The sequence below is a fragment of the Anopheles funestus genome, unplaced genomic scaffold (assembly GCF_943734845.2).
Source record: "Anopheles funestus unplaced genomic scaffold, idAnoFuneDA-416_04 scaffold_203_ctg1, whole genome shotgun sequence".
In the NCBI taxonomy this organism is placed as follows: Eukaryota; Metazoa; Arthropoda; class Insecta; order Diptera; family Culicidae; genus Anopheles; species Anopheles funestus.
Window position 1 is genome coordinate 15311 of NW_026045308.1, and position 10684 is coordinate 25994.

Here is a 10684-nt window from a genome sequence, read left to right on the forward strand (position 1 = left end):
AGTTAGTTTTAGTATAAGTTAGGTTTTTTAGAAAAAGTTAGTTTTGGTATAAGTTAGGTTTTTAAGAAAAAGTTAGTTTTGGTATAAGTTAGGTTTTTATGAAAAAGTTAGGTTTTTTCGAAAAAGTTAGTTTTGGTATAAGTTAGGTTTTTAAGAAAAAGTTAGTTTTGGTATACGTTAGGTTTTTTCGAAAAAGTTAGTTTTGGTATAAGTTAGGTTTTTATGAAAAAGTTAGGTTTTTTCGAAAAAGTTAGTTTTGGTATAAGTTAGGTTTTTATGAAAAAGTTAGTTTTGGTATAAGTTAGGTTTTTTCGAAAAAGTTAGTTTTGGTATAAGTTAGGTTTTTTAGAAAAAGTTAGTTTTGGTATAAGTTAGGTTTTTAAGAAAAAGTTAGTTTTGGTATAAGTTAGGTTTTTTCGAAAAAGTTAGTTTTGGTATAAGTTAGGTTTTTATGAAAAAGTTAGGTTTTTCGAAAAAGTTAGTTTTGGTAGAAGTTAGGTTTTTTCGAAAAAGTAAGGTTTTTTAGAAAAAGTTAGTTTTGGTATAAGTTAGGTTTTTTCGAAAAAGTTAGTTTTGGTATAAGTTAGGTTTTTTCGAAAAAGTTAGTTTTGGTATAAGTTAGGTTTTTATGAAAAAGTTAGTTTTGGTATAAGTTAGGTTTTTAAGAAAAAGTTAGTTTTGGTATAAGTTAGGTTTTTAAGAAAAAGTTAGTTTTGGTATAAGTTAGGTTTTTATGAAAAAGTTAGGTTTTTTCGAAAAAGTTAGTTTTGGTATAAGTTAGGTTTTTTCGAAAAAGTTAGTTTTGGTATAAGTTAGGTTTTTAAGAAAAAGTTAGTTTTGGTATAAGTTATTTTTTTTCGAAAAAGTTAGTTTTGGTATAAGTTAGGTTTTTAAGAAAAAGTTAGTTTTGGTATAAGTTAGGTTTTTTCGAAAAAGTTAGTTTTGGTATAAGTTAGGTTTTTATGAAAAAGTTAGGTTTTTTCGAAAAAGTTAGTTTTGGTATAAGTTAGGTTTTTTCGAAAAAGTTAGTTTTGGTATAAGTTAGGTTTTTAAGAAAAAGTTAGTTTTGGTATAAGTTAGGTTTTTTCGATAAAGTTAGTTTTGGTATAAGTTAGGTTTTTTCGAAAAAGTTAGTTTTGGTATAAGTTAGGTTTTTTCGAAAAAGTTAGTTTTGGTATAAGTTAGGTTTTTAAGAAAAAGTTAGTTTTGGTATAAGTTAGGTTTTTTCGAAAAAGTTAGTTTTGGTATAAGTTAGGTTTTTTCGAAAAAGTTAGTTTTGGTATAAGTTAGGTTTTTTCGAAAAAGTTAGTTTTGGTATAAGTTAGGTTTTTAAGAAAAAGTTAGTTTTGGTATAAGTTATTTTTTTTCGAAAAAGTTAGTTTTGGTATAAGTTAGGTTTTTAAGAAAAAGTTAGTTTTGGTATAAGTTAGGTTTTTTCGAAAAAGTTAGTTTTGGTATAAGTTAGGTTTTTATGAAAAAGTTAGGTTTTTTCGAAAAAGTTAGTTTTGGTATAAGTTAGGTGTTGAAAATAGATTCGGAATTAATTTACAAGAATTATTGGAAATCTTTCATGAAATGTTTCACGGACGAACTGAAAGGGAATTAGTTAATTGGACTATTCATCTAGGGCAGTAAGTGAACTTTAGGATTAGCAAATGAACTATGTAATAATGAACTTGACAGACGAATACACAGTCACAAACAGAACGGCGCGCGACGATTACGGCTTTCTCGGTTTGGTGGAAAAAACTCCGAAAATTTACAGCCAGCACTCCGTGAGAATTTCTCACATTTTTGGTCCTTCGAACCGGATTGTGAATTCAAGGAATTTTTTTTTCTTTCAAAGCTCTGCAACAAGAGCTCGGTCGGTTTCACGCTCTGCAACAAGGGCAAGGTGTACAATTCTTCGTCGCGTCATTTCACGCCATCGCGTTTCGCTCCGCATCAAGGGCAACGGCCAACGATTTCAGCGCCATCGTTATTTGAATTTTCGCGCCAAACTTAAACGTTTTCTTTCGTGTTTAATTTCGTCCTGTGAGTGTTTTCATATCGTGCAAAATCATGGACAAGAAGATAAAGGCCGCTCAACTAAAAAGAAGGATCGCGGTGGAAAATATAAGTGCTCTCGAACGGTACCAAGTGCAATTTTCTGGGGATGACGCCAAGCAAATTCCGGAGGCGTTAGAGGACTTGGAACGACATAAGGAAGGGTTCTTCGCCGCGGTATCGAAACTGGAAGAGCTCGATGACAGTAATGAAGCGATTGAAGCTTGCATCATGGACAGGATCAACATCGAGGAGCGGTGTAGGAAGCTAAAATCCTTCCTACGGGACAATCTCCGACGGGAAGAGGGTACGCTAAACGACACATCGGGTTTGGCTTCTTCAACGCTTGCGTTTGGTCGGCCAAACGCACCACATCTACGTCTTCCAAAGATCGAGTTGCCATCATTCGATGGCGACCAAACGAAATGGCTGTCGTTTCGTGACCGATTCATCGCGATGATCGACGCTTCACCGGAGCTTCCTTCGATTGCGAAGCTGGAATATTTGCTGTCAGCATTAAAAGGGGAAGCGGGGCTTCCTTTCGAACACACGCCGTTGACAGCGGACAACTACTCGGTGACGTGGGCAGCTCTTCTAAAAAGGTACGATAATCCACGTACACTAATCCGTGAGTATTATCGGAAGCTACATTCCTTCCCGCCCGTACGCGCGGACTGTGTGGATGAGTTAGTGCATTTGGTGGATGAATTCATTCGTCATGTGAATGGGTTACTAAAGCTCAACGAGCCCATCGATCATTGGGATACACCGTTGACAAATTTGCTGGTTATGAAGCTAGATCACGCTACTGTTTTAGCATGGGAAAAGCATTCGGTCCATGCCAAGAAGGACAAATACAAGGAGCTCATCGATTTTGTACAAGATCGAATACAAATATTGAAGGCGACTCGGAGTACTACTTGTGAAGATGACACTAGTACCACTAAGGTGGCTGGTACGCAGCGTTATCCAAGTTCGCGGAAGACAATTGTTCACTCAGCCGTAGCACAACCAGTGTCAAGTAGGATGATTGTATCACCACCACCGAAGTGTCCCTTGGAGTGTACGGAGAACCATTTCTTACGAAACTGTCCGGTGTTTGGCAGTAAGGATGTGCAGCAACGTCGGGAAGTGGTTACATCGAAACACTTATGTTGGAATTGTCTCGGAGATTCCCATCAAGTGAAATCCTGCAAGTCGGAGCATGCTTGTCGCTCGTGTCATCAGCGACACCATACACTCTTGCATGTTCCTACCACTACAACGATCACGATGGCAGCTCACGACGATCGCAGTTCGGTGATCCTGGAAACGGCTGTCCTATTCATCGTGGGTGACGACGGAAAGAAACATGAGGCAAGGGCGCTCCTTGATTCAGGCTCCATGTCGAATTTTATTTCCGAATCACTTTCTCGGAAGCTTACGGCTACTCGAAACAAAATCAACGTGGCAGTCACGGGCATCGGAAAAACGGCACAGTCGGCGAGAGGGTCGATCGTCGCAACTGTGGCATCGAGGAATCAATCGTATTCTAATCATCTGGAATTCCTCGTTCTGGAGTCACTATTTGCGCATACTCCAATTACACCCATCGATACTTCATCGTGGAGTATGCCCGATCTGCAGCTGGCAGATCCCTCATTTAATGTTCCGGGCAACATAGACATCGTAATCGGCGGAGACACGTTCTGGGAGATTCATTCAGGACGAAAACGATCTATGGGCACGGGCAAACCTTGGCTCGTGGAAACATCATTCGGCTGGAGCGTGACAGGGAATGCATCAAACGGTACACCTCTTCAACCATGTCATCGTTCGGGCTACGGAAGTCCACCTACGGAAGAGAAAACAAATCAGAAGGGTTCCATTGTTTATAATAAAGTTCCTGGAAGGTATGTTGCACATTTACCTCACTACCATAATTTTAGCATCGTTTTAGGGGCATCAAAGTCAAGGTCAGACCGATGTATTTCTCGGGCCGAACGTCATTCCAAACGCTGGAAGTATAGCCCTCGTGACAATTCGGTAAACTATCATGCAAACGTGTCACATCGTTGGAAACCAAACTATCATTCGGATCATAAACGCTGGTTTCATTCACCAACCTGGGTTTGCGAAGAACAGAAAACAACAAGATCGAAATCTACAAGGGGAATATTGGAATGATCAATATCTACATACCATCACACGTTTATCGGCGTATCATTTCATCGCGAAGCAACGGGCTTCATCAGGCATCATATTCGGGGTAAAGAGATTTACACACTCTTTACACTACTCAATCGGAATGAGTTTCATCATGTGGTGCTACTACACATCATCTGCGGTCGGTTCGGGAATATGTGTGACGGTGGCCGGGTTCACTACACACATATTATTCACATACATTCATCTCGGCGTCCAATTATGCTTTTTCGGTCGGAACAACAGCATCGCGTTCGTATATAACAAGCGCACATTCGTAGCGATGTTCAGCGTAGTATAGGAGGCAATAGTTAAATTTGCGAACAGTGTCAGTACACTTCATTACGGTAGAAAGTTCTCCCATAGGTTTGTACGGGAACTTTAGGGAAGCTGTCGATCAGCTCAATCAAATAGCTAGCTCGCGTAGTTATCTATAAAGGAAGAAAGTAGTTAGTATCAGGATGGAACGTACTTACTTACCTTAGTGGCAAAGGAAATCTCAGAGATACACTCAAGCGGGGTTGGCTGGTTGAGATAACGGTACTCAGCAGCAACGTGATATCAACATTTGGAAGGCTAGCAATCATTCGCACCTTAAGTATGCACACACGCATTTTTCGCATACGGGATAATGTAAACAAAACTGACAGTTTAGGCTAGTTCATCGATTACGGCAACAATCGATCAAATCACAATGCAGATCAATCGTACAATTTCCGGTACACATTACGAATTACATTTAGTTAGCTTATTAGGTTTCATGAATTAAAAGAAGTTCCTTCTTTGGTGGCCGGGAATGTTGAAAATAGATTCGGAATTAATTTACAAGAATTATTGGAAATCTTTCATGAAATGTTTCACGGACGAACTGAAAGGGAATTAGTTAATTGGACTATTCATCTAGGGCAGTAAGTGAACTTTAGGATTAGCAAATGAACTATGTAATAATGAACTTGACAGACGAATACACAGTCACAAACAGAACGGCGCGCGACGATTACGGCTTTCTCGGTTTGGTGGAAAAAACTCCGAAAATTTACAGCCAGCACTCCGTGAGAATTTCTCACATTAGGTTTTTAAGAAAAAGTTAGTTTTGGTATAAGTTAGGTTTTTTCGATAAAGTTAGTTTTAGTATAAGTTAGGTTTTTTCGAAAAAGTTAGTTTTGGTATAAGTTAGGTTTTTTCGAAAAAGTTAGTTTTGGTATAAGTTAGGTTTTTTCGAAAAAGTTAGTTTTGGTATAAGTTAGGTTTTTTCGAAAAAGTTAGTTTTGGTATAAGTTAGGTTTTCTCGAAAAAGTTAGTTTTGGTATAAGTTAGGTTTTTAAGAAAAAGTTAGTTTTGGTATAAGTTATTTTTTTTCGAAAAAGTTAGTTTTGGTATAAGTTAGGTTTTTAAGAAAAAGTTAGTTTTGGTATAAGTTAGGTTTTTTCGAAAAAGTTAGTTTTGGTATAAGTTAGGTTTTTATGAAAAAGTTAGGTTTTTTCGAAAAAGTTAGTTTTGGTATAAGTTAGGTTTTTAAGAAAAAGTTAGTTTTGGTATAAGTTGGGTTTTTTCTTAAAAGTTAGTTTTGGTATAAGTTAGGTTTTTTTAGAAAAAGTTATTTTTGGTATAAGTTAGGTTTTTTCGAAAAAGTTAGTTTTGGTATAAGTTGGGTTTTTTCTTAAAAGTTAGTTTTGGTATAAGTTAGGTTTTTTTAGAAAAAGTTATTTTTGGTATAAGTTAGGTTTTTTCGAAAAAGTTAGTTTTGGTATAAGTTGGGTTTTTTCTTAAAAGTTAGTTTTGGTATAAGTTAGGTTTTTTCGAAAAAGTTAGTTTTGGTATAAGTTAGGTTTTTTCGAAAAAGTTAGTTTTGGTATAAGTTAGGTTTTTAAGAAAAAGTTAGTTTTGGTATAAGTTAGGTTTTTTCGAAAAAGTTAGTTTTGGTATAAGTTAGGTTTTTTCGAAAAAGTTAGTTTTGGTATAAGTTAGGTTTTTTCGAAAAAGTTAGTTTTGGTATAAGTTAGGTTTTTTCGAAAAAGTTAGTTTTGGTATAAGTTAGGTTTTTAAGAAAAAGTTAGTTTTGGTATAAGTTAGGTTTTTTCGAAAAAGTTAGTTTTGGTATAAGTTAGGTTTTTTCGAAAAAGTTAGTTTTGGTATAAGTTAGGTTTTTTCGAAAAAGTTAGTTTTGGTATAAGTTAGGTTTTTAAGAAAAAGTTAGTTTTGGTATAAGTTATTTTTTTTCGAAAAAGTTAGTTTTGGTATAAGTTAGGTTTTTAAGAAAAAGTTAGTTTTGGTATAAGTTAGGTTTTTTCGAAAAAGTTAGTTTTGGTATAAGTTAGGTTTTTATGAAAAAGTTAGGTTTTTTCGAAAAAGTTAGTTTTGGTATAAGTTAGGTTTTTAAGAAAAAGTTAGTTTTGGTATAAGTTGGGTTTTTTCTTAAAAGTTAGTTTTGGTATAAGTTAGGTTTTTTTAGAAAAAGTTATTTTTGGTATAAGTTAGGTTTTTTCGAAAAAGTTAGTTTTGGTATAAGTTGGGTTTTTTCTTAAAAGTTAGTTTTGGTATAAGTTAGGTTTTTTTAGAAAAAGTTATTTTTGGTATAAGTTAGGTTTTTTCGAAAAAGTTAGTTTTGGTATAAGTTGGGTTTTTTCTTAAAAGTTAGTTTTGGTATAAGTTAGGTTTTTTCGAAAAAGTTAGTTTTGGTATAAGTTAGGTTTTTTCGAAAAAGTTAGTTTTGGTATAAGTTAGGTTTTTAAGAAAAAGTTAGTTTTGGTATAAGTTAGGTTTTTTCGAAAAAGTTAGTTTTGGTATAAGTTAGGTTTTTTAGAAAAAGTTAGTTTTGGTATAAGTTAGGTTTTTTCGAAAAAGTTAGTTTTGGTATAAGTTAGGTTTTTTCGAAAAAGTTAGTTTTGGTATAAGTTAGGTTTTTTCGAAAAAGTTAGTTTTGGTATAAGTTAGGTTTTTAAGAAAAAGTTAGTTTTGGTATAAGTTAGGTTTTTAAGAAAAAGTTAGTTTTGGTATAAGTTAGGTTTTTTCGAAAAAGTTAGTTTTGGTATAAGTTAGGTTTTTAAGAAAAAGTTAGTTTTGGTATAAGTTAGGTTTTTTCGAAAAAGTTAGTTTTGGTATAAGTTAGGTTTTTATGAAAAAGTTAGGTTTTTTCGAAAAAGTTAGTTTTGGTATAAGTTAGGTTTTTAAGAAAAAGTTAGTTTTGGTATAAGTTAGGTTTTTTCGAAAAAGTTAGTTTTGGTATAAGTTAGGTTTTTTCGATAAAGTTAGTTTTGGTATAAGTTAGGTTTTTTCGAAAAAGTTAGTTTTGGTATAAGTTAGGTTTTTTCGAAAAAGTTAGTTTTGGTATAAGTTAGGTTTTTAAGAAAAAGTTAGTTTTGGTATAAGTTAGGTTTTTTCGAAAAAGTTAGTTTTGGTATAAGTTAGGTTTTTTCGAAAAAGTTAGTTTTGGTATAAGTTAGGTTTTTTCGAAAAAGTTAGTTTTGGTATAAGTTAGGTTTTTAAGAAAATGTTAGTTTTGGTATAAGTTATTTTTTTTCGAAAAAGTTAGTTTTGGTATAAGTTAGGTTTTTAAGAAAAAGTTAGTTTTGGTATAAGTTAGGTTTTTTCGAAAAAGTTAGTTTTGGTATAAGTTAGGTTTTTATGAAAAAGTTAGGTTTTTTCGAAAAAGTTAGTTTTGGTATAAGTTAGGTTTTTAAGAAAAAGTTAGTTTTGGTATAAGTTAGGTTTTTTCGATAAAGTTAGTTTTAGTATAAGTTAGGTTTTTTCGAAAAAGTTAGTTTTGGTATAAGTTAGGTTTTTTCGAAAAAGTTAGTTTTGGTATAAGTTAGGTTTTTTCGAAAAAGTTAGTTTTGGTATAAGTTAGGTTTTTTCGAAAAAGTTAGTTTTGGTATAAGTTAGGTTTTTTCGAAAAAGTTAGTTTTGGTATAAGTTAGGTTTTTAAGAAAAAGTTAGTTTTGGTATAAGTTATTTTTTTTCGAAAAAGTTAGTTTTGGTATAAGTTAGGTTTTTAAGAAAAAGTTAGTTTTGGTATAAGTTAGGTTTTTTCGAAAAAGTTAGTTTTGGTATAAGTTAGGTTTTTATGAAAAAGTTAGGTTTTTTCGAAAAAGTTAGTTTTGGTATAAGTTAGGTTTTTAAGAAAAAGTTAGTTTTGGTATAAGTTAGGTTTTTGAGAAAAAGTTAGTTTTAGTATAAGTTAGGTTTTTTAGAAAAAGTTAGTTTTGGTATAAGTTAGGTTTTTTCGAAAAAGTTAGTTTTGGTATAAGTTAGGTTTTTTCGAAAAAGTTAGTTTTGGTATAAGTTAGGTTTTTAAGAAAAAGTTAGTTTTGGTATAAGTTAGGTTTTTTCGAAAAAGTTAGTTTTGGTATAAGTTAGGTTTTTTCGAAAAAGTTAGTTTTGGTATAAGTTAGGTTTTTTAGAAAAAGTTAGTTTTGGAATAAGTTAGGTTTTTTCGAAAAAGTTAGTTTTGGTATAAGTAAGGTTTTTTAGAAAAAGTTAGTTTTGGTAAAAGTTAGGTTTTTTCGAAAAAGTAAGGTTTTTTAGAAAAAGTTAGTTTTGGTATAAGTTAGGTTTTTTCGAAAAAGTTAGTTTTGGTATAAGTTGGGTTTTTTCGAAAAAGTAAGGTTTTTTAGAAAAAGTTAGTTTTGGTATAAGTTAGGTTTTTTCAAAAAAGTTAGTTTTGGTATAAGTTAGGTTTTTTCGAAAAAGTTAGTTTTGGTATAAGTTAGGTTTTTGAGAAAAAGTTAGGTTTTTAAGAAAAAGTTAGTTTTGGTTAAAGTTAGGTTTTTTCGAAAAAGTAAGGTTTTTTCGAAAAAGTTAGGTTTTTTAGAAAAAGTTAGTTTTGGTAAAAGTTAGGTTTTTTCGAAAAAATTAGTTTTTTTAAAAGTTAGGTTTTGTCGAAAAAGTATGGTTTTTTCGAAAAAGTTAGTTTTGGTATAAGTTAGGTTTTTTCGAAAAAGTTAGTTTTGGTAAAAGTTAGGTTTTTTAGAAAAAAGTTAGTTTTGGAATAAGTTAGGTTTTTTCGAAAAAGTTAGTTTTGGTATAAGTTAGGTTTTTAAGAAAAAGTTAGTTTTGGTATAAGTTAGGTTTTTAAGAAAAAGTTAGTTTTGGTATAAGTTAGGTTTTTTCGAAAAAGTTAGTTTTGGTAAAAGTTAGGTTTTTTCGAAAAAGTTAGTTTTGGTACAAGTTAGGTTTTTAAGAAAAAGTTAGTTTTGGTATAAGTTAGGTTTTTTCGAAAAAGTTAGTTTTGGTATAAGTAAGGTTTTTTAGAAAAAGTTAGTTTTGGTAAAAGTTAGGTTTTTTCGAAAAAGTAAGGTTTTTTAGAAAAAGTTAGTTTTGGTATAAGTTAGGTTTTTTCGAAAAAGTTAGTTTTGGTATAAGTTGGGTTTTTTCTTAAAAGTTAGTTTTGGTATAAGTTAGGTTTTTATGAAAAAGTTAGGGTTTTTCGAAAAAGTTAGTTTTGGTATAAGTTAGGTTTTTTCGAAAAAGTTAGTTTTGGTAAAAGTTAGGTTTTTTCGAAAAAGTTAGTTTTGGTATAAGTTAGGTTTTTATGAAAAAGTTAGTTTTGTTATAAGTTAGGTTTTTTCGAAAAAGTTAGTTTTGGTATAAGTTAGGTTTTTTCGAAAAAGTTAGTTTTGGTATAAGTTAGGTTTTTAAGAAAAAGTTAGTTTTGGTATAAGTTATTTTTTTTCGAAAAAGTTAGTTTTGGTATAAGTTAGGTTTTTAAGAAAAAGTTAGTTTTGGTATAAGTTAGGTTTTTTCGAAAAAGTTAGTTTTGGTATAAGTTAGGTTTTTATGAAAAAGTTAGGTTTTTTCGAAAAAGTTAGTTTTGGTATAAGTTAGGTTTTTTCGAAAAAGTTAGTTTTGGTATAAGTTAGGTTTTTTCGAAAAAGTTAGTTTTGGTATAAGTTAGGTTTTTAATAAAAAGTTAGTTTTAGTATAAGTTAGGTTTTTTAGAAAAAGTTAGTTTTGGTATAAGTTAGGTTTTTTCGAAAAAGTTAGTTTTGGTATAAGTTAGGTTTTTTCGAAAAAGTTAGTTTTGGTATAAGTTAGGTTTTTTCGAAAAAGTTAGTTTTGGTATAAGTTAGGTTTTTTCGAAAAAGTTAGTTTTGGTATAAGTTAGGTTTTTAAGAAAAAGTTAGTTTTGGTATAAGTTATTTTTTTTCGAAAAAGTTAGTTTTGGTATAAGTTAGGTTTTTAAGAAAAAGTTAGTTTTGGTATAAGTTAGGTTTTTTCGAAAAAGTTAGTTTTGGTATAAGTTAAGTTTTTATGAAAAAGTTAGGTTTTTTCGAAAAAGTTAGTTTTGGTATAAGTTAGGTTTTTTCGAAAAAGTTAGTTTTGGTATAAGTTAGGTTTTTAAAAAAAAGTTAGTTTTGGTATAAGTTAGGTTTTTTCGATAAAGTTAGTTTTGGTATAAGTTAGGTTTTTTCGAAAAAGTTAGTTTTGGTATAAGTTAGGTTTTTAAGAAAAAGTT

The 10684-nt window shown here is 31.6% G+C and overlaps 1 protein-coding gene across 1 annotated transcript; it reads left to right on the forward strand.

Annotated features, from left to right (window-relative positions):
* Nucleotides 1–2061: 2061 nt before the first annotated feature.
* LOC125774341 (uncharacterized) lies at nucleotides 2062–4531 on the forward strand. Its single transcript, XM_049444599.1, has 2 exons — nucleotides 2062–3938; nucleotides 4477–4531. The coding sequence occupies exons 1-2, from the start codon at nucleotides 2062–2064 to the stop codon at nucleotides 4529–4531; spliced, it is 1932 nt and encodes a 643-aa protein (XP_049300556.1).
* The last annotated feature ends 6153 nt before the right edge of the window (nucleotides 4532–10684 follow it).